The sequence below is a fragment of the Glycine soja genome, chromosome 15 (assembly GCF_004193775.1).
Source record: "Glycine soja cultivar W05 chromosome 15, ASM419377v2, whole genome shotgun sequence".
NCBI classification, from domain to species: domain Eukaryota; kingdom Viridiplantae; phylum Streptophyta; class Magnoliopsida; order Fabales; family Fabaceae; genus Glycine; species Glycine soja.
The window spans coordinates 51,287,351-51,310,975 of record NC_041016.1 but is presented as its reverse complement, the minus strand read 5'-3'; the positions used below and the strand labels follow the sequence as shown (position 1 = coordinate 51,310,975).

General features: G+C 30.5%; 2 protein-coding genes and 1 long non-coding RNA gene across 7 annotated transcripts; 1 reads left to right on the top strand and 2 right to left on the bottom strand.

Annotated features, from left to right (window-relative positions):
* Positions 1 to 4,001: 4,001 nt before the first annotated feature.
* LOC114387654 lies at positions 4,002 to 5,194 on the top strand. Its single transcript, XR_003661364.1, has 3 exons — positions 4,002 to 4,114; positions 4,267 to 4,378; positions 4,820 to 5,194. It is a non-coding gene; the product is annotated as an uncharacterized LOC114387654 (long non-coding RNA).
* Positions 5,195 to 5,621: 427 nt separating this feature from the next.
* LOC114387102 lies at positions 5,622 to 9,446 on the bottom strand. Of its 4 annotated transcripts, none has more exons than XM_028347235.1 (6): positions 9,137 to 9,446; positions 8,760 to 8,815; positions 8,526 to 8,581; positions 7,925 to 8,434; positions 6,560 to 6,740; positions 5,622 to 5,988 (listed from the first exon to the last, which is right to left on the bottom strand). In XM_028347235.1, exons 1-6 carry the CDS (start codon positions 9,288 to 9,290, stop codon positions 5,836 to 5,838), a joined length of 1,110 nt encoding a protein of 369 aa, XP_028203036.1. In that variant the 5' UTR covers positions 9,291 to 9,446; the 3' UTR covers positions 5,622 to 5,835. The 4 variants fall into 4 exon arrangements, with proteins under 4 accessions (XP_028203036.1, XP_028203035.1, XP_028203034.1 ...); XM_028347234.1 differs by having other exon boundaries at positions 8,526 to 8,584; positions 9,137 to 9,442; XM_028347233.1 differs by having other exon boundaries at positions 7,925 to 8,440; positions 9,137 to 9,441.
* A 4,157-nt stretch (positions 9,447 to 13,603) lies between these two features.
* LOC114387302 (ADP,ATP carrier protein 1, mitochondrial) lies at positions 13,604 to 17,463 on the bottom strand. Of its 2 annotated transcripts, none has more exons than XM_028347455.1 (4): positions 17,324 to 17,463; positions 15,548 to 16,058; positions 14,944 to 15,315; positions 13,604 to 14,172 (listed from the first exon to the last, which is right to left on the bottom strand). In XM_028347455.1, the coding sequence occupies exons 2-4, from the start codon at positions 16,046 to 16,048 to the stop codon at positions 13,876 to 13,878; spliced, it is 1,170 nt and encodes a 389-aa protein (XP_028203256.1). In that variant the 5' UTR covers positions 16,049 to 16,058; positions 17,324 to 17,463; the 3' UTR covers positions 13,604 to 13,875. The 2 variants fall into 2 exon arrangements, with proteins under 2 accessions (XP_028203256.1, XP_028203257.1); XM_028347456.1 differs by lacking the exon at positions 17,324 to 17,463 and adding an exon at positions 17,218 to 17,280 and having other exon boundaries at positions 13,876 to 14,172.
* Positions 17,464 to 23,625: the final 6,162 nt, after the last annotated feature.

Genomic DNA, 23,625 nt, shown 5'->3' with positions numbered 1-23,625 from the left:
AGAAAAAATTGAGAAGAAATGGGATAGACAGTAAAAAACCTCTTATATTTTATAAACTTTTTAATTGTCTTCTTCTTTTGCTTTATTCTTATTTACTTAACTTTATTGTTTCTTCTTAAGTGTTTTTATAGGTAAAGAAGAAAAAATCTAATAATTTTTCCCTTATCTCATTCATACTATAAGTTTTTTAATTATTTTTTATCATTATCTTTGTGCCTTTAGGGAACAAAAGTCATGAGAATATATAATTTTCTAATATTCAATAACGGTGAAAACATGTATGATGTTGTGTTGGCAAAGTCTTTGATATGAAGAGAGAATAGAGAAGAAATGAGATAGACAAACTAAGAAAACCACTTACATTTTATAGACTTTTTATTTATCTTCTTATGTGTTATTTTTATCTACATTTCCAATTAATTTTGCCTTTTATTAATTTTCTTTTGTTTTTTATTGCTCTGTTTTTTCTTTCTTTCATTTCTATGTGTAGTCGAGGTATTTGAAGTTTGCATGTTATGAGCCTATAGAAAAGGAAAAAGAAGAAAGGAACATAATTGTGAACACGATGATATATCTCTTTCTTTTTTGTCTTTGATCATGTCATGTTTATAATATTTAGTCATACAAATTTATATTAAAATTAATTTTTGGATTTGTATTTGGATAAAAAAAATTTGCTAAATTTTATATTTTGATCATGAACATCAAATTGTGATAAAATGACTTAATCGATGATGTTAGGAAATAGTTTTATTGAATTTTTGTAAAGTGTTTAAGATGACTTTTCCTCTTAAGGAGAATTTATTAAATGAATTTATGTAAGTCACTAAAACATGAACGTTCTTGTTACAAAAAAAATAATTTTTAATATTTTTAAGTTAATATGTTCCTATAATACTTCAACATAATACTATCCTTTTTTTTCTTCTAAAAAAGTAAATAAAAAATATTTATTAATTATTTTTCATTGTCTTAGAAATTTCTTATTTATCAAAAGCTAGCAAAAAAAAAAACAAACACCATTATATATTTCTATAATTTTTTAATTTTGGATATGTGTTTAAAAAATGATAATAAGCTAAAAAATATTGTCAAAAGCGAACATGATTTGAATAATTTTTTTTGTTTTGCAATTACGGTTAGAAAAATATTTAGATAATTTTTACTTTCTACACATATTTTCTATATTTAGTTTATATATTTATTACTTTTTTATCTTTCTTTTCATCGTATATCTTACTTTGAAATTATAAATTTTAATATAATAAAATATAATAATGCAATAAAAATACGGACACACGTGTATTTTGAGATTGTGAAAATGTGAGGTAATGATAACGACAGTTAGATATGAAGTTCAATTACACGGAAGAGTTTTAAGGCGTGCATGACGTCTTGCCACATGACCCAATTAAGGGACAGCGAGATAATTAGATCATAAAATTAGTTAACAGAAATCTGCTCTGAATCTAATCAACTGTTATGTGCAATACAAGTTAAACACGGTATAGTTATGTTTACCTCTACCTAATTAAAATTCACATAAAGAATATGTAAATCGAAAGCAAACTCGGGGGGGGGGGGGGGGGGGGGGGGTTGATTTTCCTTGAGAATGAATTTGGATCACTAATAATTCTGTTAAGTTAGCCCACAATTCATATTTTAGGAGTTAATCATGTGCTAATAATGGAGAAAATAACTCAAGGAATAATTTGTTTTATACATTCCTAATTAATCGATGAGCTCAAAGAAGGTAGAGTGGTGCTTCTAGGCAATAACAAATATTGCAAGGTGCAAGGTATGGGTATCATATGATTGAAAATGTATGATAACTATTAAATTATATTGCAAGATGTGAGGTATGTCCTTGAACTTAAGAGAAATCTTTTGTCTATAAGCATGTTTGATGTTTTAGGTTATTCAACTAAAATAGAACATGGTATACTTAAGATTTCTAATGGTTGATTAATAGTTGCTAAGGGAACTAAGAGGAATGGTTTATACATTCTTTATGTTTCTACCATTATTTCTCATGCATCAATGGCTAGCCAAACACTGCATGATAAGATCAAGTTATGACATTTGAGACTAGGGCATGCTAGTGAAAAAGGTTTAGTGGAATTAGAATAACAAAACTTTTGATACGAGTATTTCTCATTTTTGTCAACGTGAATTCAGTACATGGTTGGACATCACTTATACTTAATAATCACTTACAAAGTGTTAGAACAAACAACAAAACTCACTTCTACTTGAAATATGGCAAGGATCATTGAAGAAAGACTTTATGGCTCGAGATGATTGATTACCACATTTAGTAATCAATTAGATTGTGTTCGGAAACTTTAGGAGCTTTGTGTGTCGAGATAATCGATTACCACATTTGATAATTGATTATTCCAGAACCACAAAAGCTTGAGAAGCTTTATGTGAAACAAGATAAGCAATTATCACATTATATAATCGATTATCATGTTTATGGAAATTCAAAAAAAAGAAGAGATTTGAACGAATTAATCGATTACCATATTTGATGATGGAGTAAACCAGTTTTAGTTGTTAAAATTGTAAATACTCTCACTTGTTCTTTCTTATTAATGACTCTTGATACAATCTTACCTTTTAGAAAATAGATTCTAAGAGTCGTCTAAGGGAATTACTTTGCATTTCTTCAAGTGATTCAAGTTGATCAAGATTCATTCATTCTTCATCATGGGTTGATAATCAAAGGAAGAACTTGCAATTATTGTGATTGGCACATCAAGGTGTATTCAATCCAATTCTGATTACTTTCTACTTTCTTATTCTTGGTTGGGGTTACCAAGGGTTATCTGAGTTCATAGGGTTTCAACTCTTGGAATTTCTTGTTGTAGGGTTGAACAAGGTTTTGATTTTTCTCTTGTAGGGTTTAAGGGAAAAGTAGAATTTTGGGGAATTGCATGTGCATAGTATTTGTATTTGATTCTATAATAGTGAAAGTTATAAGGGATCGTAAAACAACTCGATGTAGGTCCTCTTGAGAATTGAATCAGTATAAATTCTCTTTCTCTAAATCTTAGTTTTGTGAATCAATCTTTATAATGGAATTGATGTGAAACACACATAAAATTCTATTTTCTAAGATTTTTTAATATATTGGATTTATATGTTGTTGATCTTTCTTCAACAAGTCTTTTGAGAAAACCTTAAGTTGTAAATGAGTATTGATTTTAATTGAATTTAAGAAATAATTAGTAAAAATTAAAAGAATCTATTCAATTCTCCTTTTAGATCTCCAATTATTTTAATAATTGGTATCTAGAACTAAGATCTTGAAAAATATTCAAGATTTTATCATTTGGTATCTATAGAGGGTCTATATGACCTGTAACATTCCACCAATCCAACTAGCTTATAAGTTCTTATAACAATTGTATATTAATAATAAAACCTTCAAATTTAATAAACAATATTTTATAAAACATGCTATTATATTATATATTTTAAAATATATTAATAATTTAAATTTTATTTTTTTATTTTATGATTTAACTATATATAATGTTAAGATTATACATGAAATTCAAATCAAGTTGACATAATCTTATCCTATATATTTTTCTTGGTTTTGATCAAATCGATTGTGCTTGTGTTTAAAAAAATGATCCATTTTGAATCAATTTGGAACAAGATAAATTTTAGATATATTTAAGAATTTTTTTTCAATGTGTAATATCTGCTCTGATAATAAATTTTATCAAGCAACATTATTTAAATTGAACAACCCTTCTAAATAACCGGGTTGAATATGATCTTAGTATTAAAAAAAATTATATTTTCACTCAGTCAAAAAAATTTATTATGACTTTTAAAATTAGTAAATTCATTACAATCAAACTTTCTTAATAAACATTTTATATATAATAATTTATAATTAATAATTAAGTAATAATATAAAATTATTTTATATCCCCATATATATATATATATTCTCTTCACTTTGTATTTAGGTGATTGAGCAGATTGTCAGATTGACACTTTCTTAAACTTTCAAGAGCTTGCTTTCCCTTTTCTCTTTCTGTTTGTTGACATTCATCTCTCATTCCTTTATCTCTTCCTCGATTTTGTGTTCAAGGTTAGTGAACCTTTTCTATTTGGAATCAAAGTCTTCAACTTTGGCTATTTGGAGACCAAAAGCAATGCTGCCTTTGTTCTTCTCAGTGGCTTTCTCTGCTGTTCCTTTGATCCTCTATATTCCACCACTCAGAAGCTTAAACCTCTTTGTAGAGACCATTGAAGACATGGCAAGAGAGTCAAGAATCCACACCAACAGGATTTATCCTCGTCTGCGTGTGGCTTGGTCAAGGGTCATGAATTGTATACTGTGTAACAGAACAAGGTAGATTCATTGAAGAATGCTCTTGAGCCGGATCTTAATGTAAATATTTTATTTTCTCTTCTTTTTTTCCAATCTTTTTGCTCTTTAATTTATTTGTTTTGGATTCCCATCATGGAGTTGTTTTGGACTTTTGGGGCAGTGCTTGCTCTTATTGCGGGACCATGTTGAGTAAAATTATTATAACAAACTAATAAATTAAGCTATATATGGATTCCATTTTGTGATTCCTATTCTTTTTTTTCTTTTTTGCCTTTTTTTGAGTAAGAATTTTGTGATTTCTCTTTGATGGTCATGTAACCGAGCAAATTAAATAACCAAGAATTTTCTGGGGCGTATTAGATTGATGAAGAAATGTGTTATTTTGAAGAATCAATAATCTGGGTTCCTTTATAATTTGTGACTTGAATTTGATACGTGTTTTTTTTTTAATATTATTATTAGATTTGGGTGGCTAAGGTAGCGCCACATGTTTGTACCTCACATGCCAGAGTATACCAACCTGATGATAAGTACAAATCAAAACAGAGAACAATTTTTGGACCTTTTTGTGGAAAATATATTTTTAGTTTGCAAAAAGATGACCAATTCATGTGCTAGAAGGATACGGAGTTAAGTCGGGGACATGTGTGGTGTTCGAAGATGGAGGAGTGTTAGAGACAATGTGTCATCAAGAGACGAGGATTCTCAATTTTTCTTCCTTTTTTTAAAAGAAAAAATATTTCTTTCAATTGGTGGTTATTTGTAATTTCTAATTGTAATGGATTTTTGGTGGTTATTTGTAATTTGAATTAAAGTTTATGAACTTAATTTTGAATTCATCACCGTCACCATTGGGTTTTGTTTTTGGACAACTTCGTTGTTGATTTTCTAGTTTGTCCTTTTGTTGATGATCGTCGATGTTGTTTTTGTAGTAATCGATGTTAGAGTTGTCATTACATTCGTAATGTGGTAATTGAACTGCATGACCTAGTAGTCTCTATTAAAAAAATTGAAAATTTTATACCTTACCTTATAAACATCAGTTATTGTGGGATACAATATGGATAGTCAACAAATTTCAATGTATCCATACATCTTGAGATAAAAACTTTTAAGGAGGGAAAAACATACCTCGTCATTGAGGCTCATAAAGTATTAATTTCTTAAGTAAGTCACCCACAAATAATGTGTGAGGTCTAAAATAATTTTTTTTAAAAATTATATATTAAGTTTCTTTGTCAACATATGTGACTTTATCAACATATTTGGTCATTTTTGTTTTATAAATACTAATAAAATCATTGTTTCAGTACATGTGTATTGATTGAATCGTCAGTTTCACATTCTTCTATCAATGGTACAAACATAAGACAACAAATTAATAATGAATGATTACAGCTATAAAGAATGACTATCGACCTAAATGAAAGAATGAAAGAATGAAATAATCTTTTTGCCTAAGTTTTCAATAAATTCATTCAGCCTGACAGTGTGCAAGGCTTCAAGAACCAAAACATGTCCAAGGCTTTTGTTTCTCTTCCATCAACTATTGAAGTGCTTCTGCTCTTCTCTGCAGGAGACTCCTTCACAATTTCCTTGTTTTGTTCAATTTCTCCAAGTATTCCTCTCTCCTGCAAAAGAAGAACAAGAAAAAGGCATATCAGCAGCAATTCAGTGGTGTTAAGTCATTATAGGAAGAGTGCAAACACTTTTCATTCCCTTGTAACATTCAAAAGTAACTTTTTAACAAAGTTTTTGCCTTAGCACAGTAGGGACTGAAAGAAATTTGTTAAATGCACAAGTTTGCACAAAAACAGGTAATGATGTGTAGGGAAGCAAATAGGTCATCATTTGCCAGTTAACATCAAAAGAAATATTTAATGATGCTTACTAACCAAGATCAGCATGTAATATCTCCCAAATGCAGAATAAAACACTGTGCATGAATTGGTACATTTTCATGATCCTTTAAATTATCATTAAATGATACAGGCTATATTATGCTCTCTTGATACAGGCTAAACCTACCCTTAAAAGATAATTATCAAAAAGAACTACATAACCCTTTCATCCTAATCCATTCAAAATTTGTTATTAACGTATAGCTTGATTTTGTCTAATCAAATGTTAGCATTGTCTTGTCATGTCAGTCTTCTATCAATCTGGAAAAGTTCAACCGTATAAATGCAGCTACAAACATACCATTAGCCGGGATTTGGAAGCCTTTGAAGGGATAGGTTTGTTTAATCCACGTGCCGCAGAGAAGCACTGAGGAGAGGGAGGATTCGTTCTAATTTGTTGTAAGGTCCCCTCCCTCTTGTGCTTTAGATTCTCCAGGTCAAGAGTTATTGACATGTTGTTGTTCTCTGCCTCATCAGGTCTTCTGCAGAATACAGTAATACACAACTGATTAACTCGGGAAATGCTAGAATGGGGTGGTAAATATGTTTTTGACAATCAAGTTTACAGTCACTGAACTATATATATAGATAATGCTGTGTAGTCCTAGGTAAAAATCAATGGCCAGCCTATATTTCAATAAGCACAAGTGAGAAAATTGACCCTCCACCAAACTTAGGCTATATGTATTATGCAGCTACCTATAATAACTTATGCATCACATTTATTGGCAATGCAGATTAAGCAAGAATAAAAAGTAGTTTTGTTTTTCAAGATTGAGGGTGATTAATATAACTTCAACATTGTTTATCAGAGTCGAAAACATTGATTACCACTTTGTGTCACTTTTGACTTTTTATCAACATTGCGAATCACTTGGCATTATTTATCACTGTTCTAAGCATGCTAGTCATTATAAATAAAAACATCAAACTGACAAACACTATGCTAGTTATACGATTGAGCAAAAAACTCTGTTTTTGTTTCAACACTAGAATTGGAGACTGTTCAGAAGCATAAATTTAAATTTAAGTCCCCAAAGGCAATTGCAACCCAAATACAGTCAACCGCATCACGGCAACAATTGCAACTTATAATTTTCTGTGGGCCACATTTACTTGCAATTTTCTAATGTGTTTGGTGTGGTGTTTCTACGCTTGTAAATTGATGTTTTTCCATCAAATTATTGAGAAGTAATAGTAGCAACTTTGCAGTGCTCTGGAAGGACACACGTACACCAATCAAAACACACATTTCCACAATTTTGGTGACTGCACTTCAACTGCAACCACAATTAAATCACATGTTTCATACTTTTCTATGCAGTTGCTTGTAAGTACAACCAAAGCACAATGTACAAAAGTGTCTTTTTGCAGTTATAGTTTAAGTACAATTGAAATTTTTAGTCCCCAAAGGATCTTTTATTTTGAAAAATATTTTTATTTTTTATTTTCACTTTTAATTCAATAATAAAAGTTGTTTTTAAGTGTTTTCTATACAGATAATTAAAAATAGAAAAATAATGTGAAATTTTTGTAAATGAAAATGAAAAAAAATAAAATTGTCAGCCCTAAATATCCTAAGCTTTTTGTATTCTCCATCTAATTCCTAGAATTTCTAATAGGGACCATAGATTACTTAGGCTCAGAGGGAGAAGAATATGCTTACTTTTTTCTCTGTTGCTTCCCTTTAACACTCATCCCCTCCAATCTCTCAGTCTTACTCACTTCAAGCAGTGGCTTCCTTTCTTTCTCTTTTTGATCGGACTCAGCCAAAGCTTGAACAGAACAAGGGGTCTTCTCCACAACCTCTTCACTCTCTTTTGGGCTCAAATTTTCAGCATTCTCTCTCTCCTTAGCTCTTATTGCTAATTTCTTCAATTCATTGCAGAATTCCGTGATTTGATTCAGAATAGGCCTCCCCGCAAACAAATTCTTGGCGGATAGAGTTGATCTCAATGAAGGCACCTTATGATCCTCTAATGTGTCATCATTATCAACCAGTTTCTTCTTCTCTTCACTAGACTTGATTGCTTCCTTCACGGGGTTAACCTCCTTAGTAGGAGGAGGAGTAAACAAATTTGGGTTTTGGTTTTCACTTTCTTGGTTGAATCTGAACTTATCAGCTTGGGGTGAAGCTGATGACATTGCTGGCACCCTTCTCTTGATTTTCACATCTCTGTACCTAGAGGCAAAATTGGTGAATTTCAATCTTTTAACACAGTCTTCAATTGCAAGTTAAAATAAAGAGTGTTGTTTCAAGTAAGTACCTTCTAATTTTGTCACCACTTGGAAGATTCTCTGAAACATAACCCGGGCTAAAACCCTTCTACAAAAAACAAAAGATTTAAAGAACCTCAGCACAAGATCATTTAAGACCGTAATTAGAACCTCGGCATGAGAAAATCAGCTCAAGGTTCAATTTTTATCAAATAGGGTGACACCCATGATTGAGAATCTCACACTTAACAAAAAAGAGGGTATAAGAGAAAAAAAGAAAAAACCTTGGAAGGAGTTGCTGATCTCAGAAAATCCTCTGCTGTCTTGGGATGTTTGCAATCTGCAATGAAACAAAATTTAGTAAGCCAAGTTTTAAAAAATCAATCCACAACCACAATTTCAGCCGCAAAACTGCGACTGCAATTGCTGCTACATTTGTCCACAATTTCCAGCAATATCAAGAATTGCGACAGAACCATGACCACAATTTAAAACTTTGGTCATACCCATTTAGAAAAAGAAGCAAAATTTTGGCAAACCCAGATGCAAAATCACAACCCAATTTCAAACTTTGGCTATACCCATTGAGAAAAAGAAGCAAACTTTGGCACACCCAGATGCAAATAATCTTGAAAGAAAGAAAAAATGTGAAGAACGATACCAGGTTTGCAGAACCAAGCTTCATCAGCATGATCATCGAGGGAGTGGTCAAGGGACAAGAAGTCAACCCACTTGGGCGCGTTGATGTGCTCGTAGAGCTCGTCTTCCACGAAGCTCCACTCTAGTCTCTTCCAATCAATTTTCGCGGGTTCCATTGATGAGAGAGAGAAAGAGATGAGTGAGTGAGTGCAAACCAAGAAAGCGCTAAGTGAGAGTGATGATGTGTGTGCACGTGATAGTGAAGAATGCAAATGTGACCGTTATGGATCAGAGAGAAATGAGAAATGAGAAATGGAACGTTAGGAACCGACATTGGATCGCTCTAAGCATATGCTTTTGACCGTTGGAGATCTTCGTTGATTCATTCATCAATAGTTGTATTATAATTAAAGTAGCTTTGATGATAAGATGTTACTAATACTACCTATAATTTCACTTTTCATCCATCTAATTTAGACTCTGAAATTTTAATTTCTCAAATAATTTTCGAGTAAATTCAGATTTTTCTTATTTTAAAATTAAATAAGTTTAATTCTTTCGTATTTTTCTTCAAAATTTTATTTTTTTAAATAATTATGGATACATAATCATTTTATGCCTAATGACAATTGCTAAGGTAAGTTTAGAATTCATAAGCGTTTGACAAAGGATATAGTACGATGTAATGTTGATTTGAAGAAAAAGAAAATGTATAATTTAGATTTTAGATAAGATTTGATTTTTTTTTTTTATCATTGGGAGAAAAACAGCAAACAAGAAAGCTATAGCCTCAAGGAAGAATTTCAGGGATCATCAACTAATAACAAAGTCTCTTTAAAGAAACAAGATAAAATGACAAAGATGATGGTAAGATCGGTTGTCAACCCTTCTTAAAAAGTCAATCTACATATTGATTGGCCTGTACATATACATATGATCAAATGTTACCTATGACACGATTTTTGCTTGAAGACACAAATCTTGTTTATAATAGGAACATGCGAATGATGTGTTGTAGCACCACCCAAAATCAACTACAAGGCTAGCAAAGAATCAGATTCACATTCTATTGTTGTGTAACTGAAATTCAATGCAAGAGAAATACCATGAAATAACTTATGCAATTATGCGTTTTGGCGAGTTGCAAAAACACAACATCCCAAAAAACCTTGAAGCCATTGACCCAAATTGTCTCGAATAATTCCATTGACCCAAATTTGATATTTTAGTTGGTGACTTTTTAGTAAAAAAAATAAAATTATGATGATATAATTTTGAGTAGAAAATCAGAATTTGAGAGGTTTTGGTAGAAAAATGAAAGGGATTTGTTACAACAATTAAAAAAAAACAAAGGATTAAATGTTCTAAAAAATATTAAAAGAATAAGACGGGAAGGAGGTATGATTTTGTTCTTTCCTTTTTCCTTTCACTTCAGAAAATCCCTCAAATCCTCCCACCTTTGCTCATCAGATGTCACGCCATTTTCGACATATCTAAGTTGCACTTTGAAAACATTTAACAGTTTAAACGATTATCATTAAGGTCAATCACAAATAGATTAGTGTATTTCTTCTTTCCTCTTTTCGTCTATCTTCTTATTATATGGTTTTGTTGACATCTTCTATTTATTTGGTTAACTTGCTCACAAGAAGCATTTAGGTGTGTGTTTTTATTTTTCAAGTTATGTGTTTCTCAATCTCTTGGATTCTCGGCCTCACTTCTAGTTGGAGCATCAACAGGCTTTGTTTGAATTTTAAGAATCTAATTAGTTCATCCCAACTATATTGATCAATTTCTACTTCCATTTCTGGAATCGAACTATCTTAAGGAATTGGTCCTATTTGTTGTTTCATGCATTGGTTCCAATGTCGCCTCGGGCATGGTTCGATAGGCATTTCAGAGGTAGCAGCAGGTTTCTGGAAGAAATAATTCTAAGTTAGAAAAAGAAAAAAATATAAGGTGAGGAATCTTCAGTTCGGTTGATGATTAAATTACTTCATCTTTGTCAGCTTCAGTCTCAACATCTTGAGAAGAAGATAGATTTACAACACTATCAGCCTACAATTCCACTCGCCCACTCCAATGATTAACAAAAGTCTAAGGATGCCTCAGTGTATACTTTATATTTGTATACTTTTTTTTAACTTTAAATTTAAATGTCAGTAAAGTGAAGGTTTAATTATGTTTTTCATGCATATAATATAGTTTATTTTGTATGCATTTATATTATAAAAAATTTTACACAATTAAATCATAATTCATTATGATAAATTTATTAACTCTTAAAATAATTTAAATGATGATTTGTAATTGAATGACATTAAACTATTTATTTTTATTATCTAAACTTTATTTTTTTTATATAATATTACTTATAATATTTTAGTATTTACCATCAGTTGAGGTTTCTTAAGTGATGATGTATCACTCAGTTAGCCCACCACATCATCACTTAAAGAACTTTGACTAACCACACATATTAAAATCAAATATAAAAAAATTTCATTTTAGGTAATGGAGAATCTCATTTCATTTTTTTCTTCTTATTTTTTTTTTCTAAAAGTGCTTCTAGAGAAGCTTACACTCAAACAGGTCCAAAAATGAAGTTTATTTAGGTAGTAAAATTAAGATTTAATTACTCATTTGGTTCCTATAATTTTATCATTTGTATCTTTTAGTTCTTATAGTTTTAAAGTGGTTTTTTTAATCCCTATAATTTACATTTTAATTTTTTTTAGTCCTTGTAGTTTGAAAGTGGTTTTTTAGTCCTTATATTTTGTATTTTAATTTTCTTTTAGTTCCTATAGTTTAAAAGTGATCTTTTTAGTCTCTATACTATATTTTATGTTTTAATTCTCTTTTAGTCTTTACTATCAAAATATAAGTAATATTATAATTAAAGAACTTTGACTAACCACACATACTAAAATCAAATATAATTTTTTTTCAAATAGTAAAATATAAAAATAAAGTTTATTTAGGTAGTAAAATTAAAATAGGTTATAATTTTTTTTACAAACAAAATGGATTATAAAAACATATTTAAGCCTAAATTGAATAAACAACAAAATAACAATAATCATAACATAAACTTAACTTATTATATATATATATATATATATATATCTAAACAAGTATTTTTCATCAAAGTCAAAAGACTTCACATAAATACACATGTACGAAATTCTTGTGATCCCTAAATTAAACTCAAGGTTTTTCTCATAAGGCTAAATTATAATTTCAATTCTATTTTTCATAAATTTGATCTTATTTTAAAAAAATTCACAATCTTAGTCTAACTCAAGAAACTTTCCTACCATTCATATTAATGATAATGTTTCTTTTACATATTTTTGCAATTTAAGTTCCCGTAATCAACCACTTTGGTTAACATATATTGTCAACATGTTCCTCTAAAGTGTTTACATATGATTTAACTTTCTTGGAATAAATCTAACTTTTCTACAATACCACTCCTCACTCTAATATGATTAAGAGATTGGCCTATCCAATATCACTATGCATCTCAAATGATAGATGGAGAACTACTCAAAAAGAAAGAATTTGGCTTGGGTGGACTCAACATGAATAGACCAACACTACGGTAAGGAGTAAGAGATTTCAAAAAGAGCTTGACGAGAAACTAAATGATCTCATAAAGGAAAGGGAAGAAGAAACAAAACTTATAAATTTTAGTCAACTTTTATAATATGATTTATTTTCGTTTTTAATTATATTTTGAATCTATTTTTTGGACTTGTGATGGACTACCACCACCTTTTATTGTTATTTTCAAGTTTTTAAATTATTAGATTAATTATTGGACTTTAGGCTTAATTTAGAATTATTAGCAGAAGATATAAATAGACTTTTTAAACACTTCATTGAGACCTTTTTTTATATGAAATTTCATATTAAATATAATTAAAGAGGATCTCTCTTGATTCTTGTGTTAGTTTCATATAAAAAAATACATTAGACATTCCTTTCAAGGATTCCTTTATTATTTTTGCTGTCTTTAGACTTCTAAGTTTTATCTTTAAGAGTATTTCTATTCTTAACTTCTTAAGTTGAGTTTAATTTTAATTTGTGACACTGAATACTTCATGATTTTAAACTTAGATTTTGCTTAAAAACTAGTGTATACTTTATTCGCCTAAACAAAGATCATGCAATATTGTACTTCATATTAGACACGTATGATCATAAATCCGGGGCATCATTCGTTTCGCACTAAACAGCATTTTAGTTTTAGATAATTTCAGTTTAGGAGTATTTATATTTATAGTTAGTTATACATTAAAGAAAGCACAATCAAGCAAAACTTTATATAGACAAGCGAAAACAAAATTTCAGAATCCATATAACACCTGTATACCTAAAAAGAATAAAAGATCAATTCGGTTATAGGTTATATGGGCAAAATACTTTTGACCAATAACGATAATCATATGAAAGCAAAACATTCATCAGCACTTCATTCTAAAAATAAGACAATCTTGAACAATGTTGTATAAAATTTTAAAATCATAAAATTGGAATTCCAAGTGACAGCTTTCCCCTGCCACTCAAATAAATCATATTCTCAAATGTAAAATTTCCATCATGATGAAATTTAAAAACGGTTTTTGGGACAATATCCCATCTAGTAAATTTATTAAACAAAATTTGCGGCAGCAATTAGTCTAAGACTCTTGGAACTCAATGGTTTTTTTCATCGCCATCTAAAAACAAATAATAGTACTGACTCAGCATTAGAACTTAAGCCCCACCAGAGCCGTACTTCTTGCCGAACACAAGAACCTGCAACTTGTCATAACCAGCAAGCACACCAGCACCGGCAACGGCACGGAGGATGTTGGCACCGGCACCCTTGAACAAGGACTTGGCACCCTCATTCTTGAGGATCTGTGTGAATGCATCCAAGGAGCTCTTGTACTTGACAGCTTCACCAGAGGTCATCATCATTCTTCTTCTAACAGTGTCTATTGGGTATGATGCAAGACCTGCACCATTGGTGATGAGCCATCCAAGGGCAAAGCTGGCAAAAAAGCTATCCTGCAATCATCAAGGGAAATTCATTGCGTTATATTTCAGTAAATAAGACAACACTACATAAAAACCTGAAGAACCTTTTGGTTGCATTAACATAATTAAGTAAAATATACATACATTTAGCCATCACAAAATGGTTTTATTTGATGTAGGTCCCTCAAATTTAATTTTGAATGGTTGTTTTTTGTATATTTTAAAATTATTCAAGGGTGAATACTCAAATTGATCCATAAAAAAAATGAGATAGATTGATCCCTAATACAATAAAGTAGCAATTTAATCCCTCAAGATTATAAATATGGGACATTTTAGTCAAGTCAATACATTCAACGAATAGAAGGACAAAAATATCTCACTTTTACAAGGATTATTTGGTAACTTTATTTTCTTCAGGAATTTTAAAAACAAAATTGTGTATTTACTCATTTCTTAAAGTAATCCATGCCACCACTTAACAATGACATAACATACATCCAGTTATGTCACGTCACATGCACCTCAATATGGTTAATGACACAACAGAACATGATTAAATGTGACATCAATATCACCACTAAGTAACTACTACCCAGTGATAAAAAAACCATTTCAAAATGTTTAAGATATGTGAAATACTTCCAAAACAAACAATTTTAAAAGTCTAAAATCATATATAAAAAAAAGAACTAAAGACATAATTAAACATCATTAAAAATACACTAGCAACACTAAACAAGTATAAGAATTTGATTGAACAGAATATCACATATCAATTATAAAGGGGCCAAAACCAACCTGCAATGACCCTGTGAGGACAACTGGTTTAACAGAATCATACAATCCAAAGTACAGACCACGATACACGATGATTCCAACACATGAGATGTTGAAACCACGGTAGAGCCCGGCAACACCATCAGATGCCAATGTCTTCCTGTAGACATCAACGAGACCATTGAATTGTCTCTCTCCACCCTTTTTTGCAGCCTTTGCATCATTGGCAAGACGGGTACGGGCATAGTCAAGAGAGTAAACAAACAAAAGGGATGATGCACCAGCAGCACCACCAGAGGCCAAGTTGCCAGCAAACCATTTCCAGTAGCCATCTCTATCCTTCTTAAAGTTGAAAAGCCTCTTGAAGTAATCCTTAAATGCAAAGTTCAAAGCCTGGTAGGATTCAAACAGAAAATTCAGCATCACATATAATATTATACTATTCCATTTGGGATGGAGATGCTTATGGAGTTGTTCAATTAGAATTGAAGTTTCACCTCTGATAAAATTATGTATCAAGGGTCAACATAGATTACTTGAGTAAAACTGTAATACTAATTGGAAAACAACACTAATTACAATTACATCTAAGTTTTGTTCAAATGAAGATTACAAAATAACTAACCTGGGTGGGGAAATAACGGATAACATTAGCAGTGTTTCCTCTCCATAGAGAAATAGCACCCTCATCTGCCATTGTTCTCTTGAAACAATCACCAATACCTTTGTAGGGCTCAGAAAGCCTACCAGTTTTGATCATCTCATCCTGGTTCTGGATCAAAAGCTTAACACGTTCAATGGGAGCAGCAGCAGTTTTGGAGACAGCTGCTGAAACACCTCCCATGAGAAAGTCTAAAAGAAAATGGCCTTTCTCTGCTGGAGCAGCAACAAAGACGGGTGAGGCAGATGTTGCAGTAGCAGACAAATCCATGGTAGCTTTGCATGTGGGCATCACAGGAAACTGCAATGCAGCATTCGAGTAATTCCCAAAAGAGGGTCTTTGGTACATAGCTGGGTGGCGGTAGGCTCCATCATAACTTCTAATACCAGATGAAAGACCAGAACGGAGATGGAGCTGACCAGCAACCTTGTCCATGATTGTAGGGTGTTGGACCTGATCAACCATGTTTGCTTTCCTGAAGAAAATATCCAAGGTCAAATAAAGTAAATAAATTTTGCAAATCTGATCATAACAGCATTCAGCAAGGGCATTCACTAAACCATGAGCATTGGCTATGAAAGAGGCACAACTTCTCAAAACCATTTCAATACTAACACAGTTTTCTGTTTGATACAAGGCAAAGGTAAGGTCTAGCACACAGTTTTCTTTGATAGACAAGGCAAAGGTAAGGCATACAGAAATTTAGGAACAGAAATCATTTGGACATCCAAAAGTATAATAAAGAAAGGAACTTCAATATATCGATAGTATAAGCCAATGGACACCAGGATACAAGCAACCCATGGTGGTAACCAGAATATCGAGTTCATTAAGATTAGTATGAGAAAAATTTGTCAGATACAAGTCCTCATGCAGTAATCATCCATAAAAGAAACACTCCTATTTATTTGGAATACAAATATTCAGCTACAGTATAGTTTAGAACTAGTATAATCAATACCAGTCATAATGCAAGAGGAAAAAATGAAGCATCAATACCATTCATAATCACATAAACACACGTACAAAGCAAAAGATTATTCAACCTTTCTCTCAAATAAATAAAGAAACAACAACAAAAATCATAAATCTCCCTTGAAGGAGTAAAAAAGGATCAGATCTCAAACGTTAAAAAGCTGGCAACCACGATTATACACCGATGTGAAACTTCCAAAAGAACAAGGAACACTTAGACAGACAAAACAAAAGAAAAACAGAAAAAAAAAATCAGAAACCAATACAGATCTACAAAACAAACTCAGATTCATATCCAACCATAAAACAATGGCAATCTCTAAAATCTAAAAAAGACTAGATTTTTGAGGACCATTGAAAGAAAAAATTAAAATAAAAAAGACCCATAATTCTAAATCAAAAAAATAGAAGAGCTTCATTCTAAAACCCACTCAATAACAGATTCAGCTTACAGATCAAGCCAATCGGGATCAGAATACACAAGAACAAACTGACACAGATCCATCACTTCATCGGATTCAACAGCGAAACACCAATGCCCCAAACAAAAACAAGACCAAAACGAATCGGATCCAACAGTAAACTAGAATTCACACCAAAACATGGAACCAAAAACAGCATATAAAACATCAAAACAGAAAACAAAGACAGCATCATACGGCGACAGATCTGAAGATCGAATCGAGAAAAGGGTAACGAAATTGTTCAGATCTTGAGAGAGAGAGAGAGAGAGAGAGAGAGAGAGAGAGAGAGAGAGGGTTTTACCTTTCACAAATCAAAAGGGTATTGAGAATGCGAAAGGATGGGAGAGATAGCGAAACACGGCGTGCTTTGAACGGAGTGAAATGGAGAATAGTGAGCCTTTCTTATATGCAACCTAGGTCTACATGGAGCCCAGTACGTGGGACACGTGTCGTGGTTTGATTGGCTCGAACCAAATTGGCCATGATTCTGACCCTAATCACCGTCCATATAGTCCTTGGCGCTTGGAAGCTTCCAAAGTCTAAAAGTGACAATTGAATTAAAAATAAATAAAAGTCTACCTTTATATTTTTATGACCAAATACATGTTTTTTTACTTATGTTGGAGTTTAATTGTTATGCTGTTGATTTAAGTAGAAATGGGTCTAAATCTTTTAAATAAAGTCTTAAGTTTGTATTTTTTTATAAAAAAAAATATCTTTGGAGGTGTTTGTTTTACCCAATTTTATTGAATTTTTAAAAATGTTATTCCTCAAAATATTAGCTGGAAGAACTTATCGACATATTTTAAGAAAAATATGCTTAATTTTTTTAGGAGACGAAAATATGTTTAGATAATTTTTAAAATTGATTGGAAAATTTTTTGATATTCCTGAAAAAAATATTTATATGTTTGGTTCACACTCTCTATTCTAGGATACATTATATTATTAAAATATTCTTTTTATATTAAAAAATTATTATATTCTATATCAACAATGAAATTTTTTATGCTGAGTTCATACGTTGCAATTCCCAAATTTCAATATAAAACAAATTCATCATAGCACACGATTATTTGGTAGCAATATATAGTTTTGATAGACAAAAGTTAATTTCATATGTGTTGTTAGATAAATACAAGAAATAAAACATATAAAGCTCATTTCAGCTAAAACTTAGACACCAACTACTTACGGTCTTTTAAAATAACCTGCATGCTTATATCAAAGAAAAATTCAATTTAATTATAAATGTTAAGTAGTGGGAATTTACTATATCTATGTATATATATATAATAAGATTTTATTTTATGGGCTAATGTTACGTGTCATTCCTATATTTATTTTCTTTAAATAATTTAATTAATACAGATTTTATATTTATTTTATTTACAAAAAGAATTTTAAATCAATTATAGTATCTAAGAATCATATAAATTATTTATTGATATATCTTTTAACATATATTTATTAAAATTTAAATTAAATAATTAATAATATATAAATTATTCAAATAATATTAAAAAATTACTCATATAAATTATAAAATGTAACTTGTGAAAAGCAAGGGTAGAATTAGGTGGAAAGAAAATATGGTAGTGAGGGTATAATAGTATTTTGACACAATATATATGATTTTCCCCACACTACAAATCAAATTTTGAGCCTCCTTTTATGGGAATAAAATGAATATAAACATGGAATTCTCATTTTTCTCAAAAATAAAATATACCCGACAATCTTTTTGATACCTTCCAATTAACATGAGAATATATATTCTCATTTTCACATTCCCAAAAATCCAATAACATTCCGTCAAACATACATGTCCTTAGATTTTTTTTTCCCTTTTCAAGTTCATTTTAAATAATTTTTACATAATTATCAATAAGATTCTAAAATATCACCTAAGATTTTATTTTATTTTTCTGATAAAAAAATGCGTATCACCTAACATTATAAAATGTATATCTAACATAAACATATCAATTACAAAATATTTAAGAAATAATAGTTTTGCTATATGTATATTACATTAACTTTATAAAAATATATACATAAATTTCCCTTTTCAAGTTTACTTTAGATCATTTTTACAAAATCATTAACAATATTCCAAAATATTACCTTACATAAGTTTCAAAAATTAGATTTTATTTTATTCCCATAATGTTGTTTTATTAATAATCTGTTTATTAGTTTTTTTTTTACAAACAAGCCTTTTTGTCACTGATTTGAAATTAAAAAAAAAATAAGAAGTTTATACATTGAAAGATTTTGTACTGTACATAGTTAATTGAAGTTTTAAATGGGAATTTTACTTTATTTTTTAAAAAAAGAGTGTTCTATAAATAAAGATTTGGACTCTGAAAATTATTAGTAGGTATACTTGGTTGGTGATATTCAAACGGAGGCCAACGACTCTTCCGTAAAAATGTGATTTTCAAACTTCAACCGCTTATTATACTTGACCTTAATTTATACTTTAAAACAACAACAACAACGCGCACGCCATTTACACAGTTATGAACATGCCTTGTTTTTTTAATGAAAAATGTTTTCTAAAATATATATGAGTTTATTAACATGAATAAATGCAAATTTTAGATTTTTTTATGAAAAGATATTTATGTCATTTCATTCATAATAAATTTGTAAATACAATATTAAATATGATGAAAGATATGAGAGCTAGCATATAAAATTGACGCTCTTGCTAAACTATGAGCCACATACATTAAATATTTAGATCAAAATAATCCTACTTTTTTCAAATGAAAATCATTCTACTTTACTTAAACAAAATAATTAATATAAGGCAGCAAATTAATTTTTTTCTTAATTATTAATTTAGTCCCTTAATTATTTAGAAATATTATCCCTCAATTTTTAAAAAATTCAATCTAAGTCTCTTAATTTTTAAAATATCTCAATCTAACAAGCAGTGCTCACGTATTGAATTAGATCGATATGGAAGAAAAAAATATTTTGATTTTTTAATCCAAACTTTAATCCAATCTATGAAGTTTTGATCGGTTTTTTTTATTTTAATCTTACTTTTGTTTTTTCGAGACGATATCAAATAAATGATAAGATATATAATAAAAAATAATTTTAAATATCAAACATTTTATTTATATATTATATAACAAATAATAGTATAATTTTTAATATACTATATCAAAAATAAATTTAAACAATTTTATTTATAATAAATATATTAAATAAATGATAAGATGTATAATAGATATATTAAAAAACTTTAAAATATCAAATATTTTATTTATATGTCATTATATAACTAATCATAGTATAATTTTTAATATACTATATCAAAAATAAATTTAAATAATTTTTTAGTAAAAATTATTTTTACTCCATATCGATCTATTTGATTAGTATTTTCTTTAGCTTATATTTACATACTTTATCACGCAAGTGTTTTCTTGGAAAACCTTTGTGACAATATTGTTATATCAATCATTGGACGATAGTATTTTTACTTTTATTAAAATTGGTCTTGTTCATTGGACAACACTTTCAGTAACTTGGTTTTTGCATATTCGTTTGTGAAAAACAACATCTTGCGAAAAAAATTTAAGTCTAACACATTATTCAACCCCTCATCTAGTGTGATATTTTTTATTTTAGTTGGCATCAGAGCTCACCCTCTCGTGTTGAGTATTTAACAATATAGAAGAAAATATCCAGTCAATGAAAGAAATGGAAAAAGGATATGCTACCAACAAGCCACCATGTTTAGAGGAGTCAAATATGACTATTGGAAGGAAAGGATAATTACACACTTCGAATCCATACATATCGATCTATAGGATGTTGTAGAGAATGGAAATCACATTCCATATGATGATGAACTGAATGAGATCCCTAGAAGTCAATGGACCGAACAGCAAAAACAAAGACTTGTGCTTGACTCCAAAGCTTGTAGCGCTCTACTGTGTGCTCTCTCTAAGGAAGAATACACCAAAGTAAGATAAAATCCTAATGGGGGAAACACATCTTAGTAAGATACGATCATCATCCCAATAAAGGAAATAAATTCAAAGATAAGATAAAATCCTAATAGAGGAAACAAATCTCAATAAGATATTATCATCACCCTAATAAGGGAAATAAATTCAAAGATAAGATAAAAACATATCCTAATAATAGTTGGTCTAAAACTTAACAATAAATTCTAAATCTAATGATATCTTCAATATCTTTTTATATCTTTGAATATCTTCAAACACAATAAATGTCACATACCTTTTTTTAGTGAATGAATCTTCATTCCATTGCAAAGGATGTTTGACATAATTGGGCCTTGATAGGTTCATATCATGTAGGACACACTGACCATAACATATGAAGGGATGAAACAAGTAAAGAAAAGCAAGCTAAGTCTCTTCAAACATGAGTATTGAATTATTTACTATGGTAGAAAGAGAAGACATGCAATGTATGTTTGAACACATACAAATCATATTAAATGAATTAAGATCTTTAGGCAGAACTTATGATAATTATGATCACATTGAAAAAATTTTGAGAAGTTTGTCTAAGAAATGGAGATTACAAGTTACAGCCTTAAGAGCACTAAAGAATCTTGATTCTATGTCCCTTAAAAAACTTATTGGTATCTTAAAGGTCCATGAAAAAGAACTTCAACAAGATGAAGGAGTCAATAAGGGAAAATCTCTTGCTCCCAACACTCAGAAAGCAAGGAAAACACCATCATCCAAGAAATCCTTATCTAGGTCATCGTCCAAAAGTGTGTCCATGGCATTGAGTGTGGATAACTCTTCTAATGATGAATCTAAACAAGAATCTGAAAAGGATAATGAGTTAACTTTCGTCTCCAGAAAGATCAGGAAGATGTGGAAGAACAATAGTGGGTCCAGATGGAAGAACTCTTCCATGAAGGTGTTTAAGGAGAAGAAGGACAAAGAAAAAAGCTCCATTATAGGCTATGAATGCAAGAAGCCTAGACACTTCAAGTTAGAGTGCCCAAAATTGGAGAAATCCAAGGACAAGTACAAACATTACAAGTCCAAGGAAAAGAAGAATTTAATGAGCATTGGGGAGGATTTGGATGACACCACCTCTAACGAAGATAAAGAAGAGGAAGCCAACCTATGTTTGATGGATGATACAACTTCTGAAGAATTAGAATTAGAATAAGATGAGTAGGTAAGATAGGTATACCTCCATATCCACCTATTGATAATGTTTTGTTTGTGGAAGGGTTAAAACATAATCTACTGAGCATAAGTCAATTGTGTGACATTGGATATGATGTTTCTTTTAACAAGGATGAGTGTATCATTCAGAATAATGATGGGTTATTACTCTTTTATGCCAAGAGGAAAGGTAATCTTATAAGATTAGACTAGGTGAGCTATTAGATCAAAATGTATCTTGCATGCTTTATGTCAAGAAGATCATTGGGTATGACATAAAAACTTGGTCATGCTAGCTTAAGGTTAATCTCAAAGCTACCAAAGCATAACAAGGTCTACCAAGTATGTCATACAAAGATGACTTACTTTGTGATGCTTGTCAAAAGAGGAAACAAGTTAAACATTCACTTTTTAGCAAAAACATTGTTTCCATCTCAAGATCTTTAGAACTTTTACATATTGATTTGTTTGGCTCAACTAGAACAACCTCTATAACAGGAAAAAGATATGGACTAATCATAGTGGACCTCAACATAATGGTGTGGTAGAAAGAAAGAACAAACAATTCTACTCCTAAGCATTTATGGGTTGAAATAGTAAATATTGTATGCTATTTACAAAACAAAATTTACATAAGACCCATTCTGAAAAAGACTATATGAATTGCGGAAGGGACAAAAACCCAACATATCATGCTTTCATCCCTTTGGATGTCAATGTTTCATTTTAAACACTAAGGAAAACTTGGGAAAGTTCAACTCTAAGTGTGATAATGGAATAATGCTTAGATACTTTGAAATATCAAAGGCATATAAAGTATATAAGTCTAGAACCTTAGTAGTTGAGGAATTTATTCATGTGAGGTTTGATGACACCAAGCTTGATAAGGAATCATTAGAGTTGGGTGAGTCCTTTGTAGATCTAAGACTAGACAATGGAATCAAAAACTTTGTGTCACCTATTCACAACACAGTAGTTAAAACATCCAATCCACCATTGGGCGGTCCTCAAGAAGAGATAAGAGAACCAATTGGACACAATATGAGAAAGAACCACCCATAAAGCCAAATCATTGGTGATCCAATAGAAAAATTCCAAACTAGAGTATCCCTCAAACTTCAGGGCCATACAATATTGATCTCACAAATTGAACCCAAACACATAGATAAGGCAGTGCAAGATGAGAACTAGGTGCAAGCCATGCAAAAGGAGTTCGACTAGTTTCAGAAGAATGATGTATGAAAACTAGTGGAGCTACCCAAGGACAAAAAAGCTATTGGAGCTAAGTGGGTGTTTAGAAACAAGCTAGAAGAGGACACTAAGGTTGCGAGAAACAAAGCAAGATTAGTTGCTAAAGGATACTCACAACAAGAAGGTATTGATTACACTGAAACCTATGCTCTTATTGCTTGTCTGGAAG

Coding starts and splice junctions, on each gene's coding strand:
- LOC114387102 (XM_028347232.1), bottom strand. CDS start 9,290: ATGGAACCCGCGAAAATTGATTGGAAGAGACTAGAGTGGAGCTTCGTG. Junction 8,585..8,759: donor GATCAGCAACTCCTTCCAAG/GTTTTTTCTTTT, acceptor TGTTTTTTGTAG/AAGGGTTTTAGCCCGGGTTA. Junction 8,441..8,525: donor AGTGGTGACAAAATTAGAAG/GTACTTACTTGA, acceptor TTTTGCCTCTAG/GTACAGAGATGTGAAAATCA.
- LOC114387302 (XM_028347455.1), bottom strand. CDS start 16,048: ATGGTTGATCAGGTCCAACACCCTACAATCATGGACAAGGTTGCTGGT. Junction 15,316..15,547: donor TCCGTTATTTCCCCACCCAG/GTTAGTTATTTT, acceptor GAATCCTACCAG/GCTTTGAACTTTGCATTTAA. Junction 14,173..14,943: donor TCCTCACAGGGTCATTGCAG/GTTGGTTTTGGC, acceptor TGATGATTGCAG/GATAGCTTTTTTGCCAGCTT.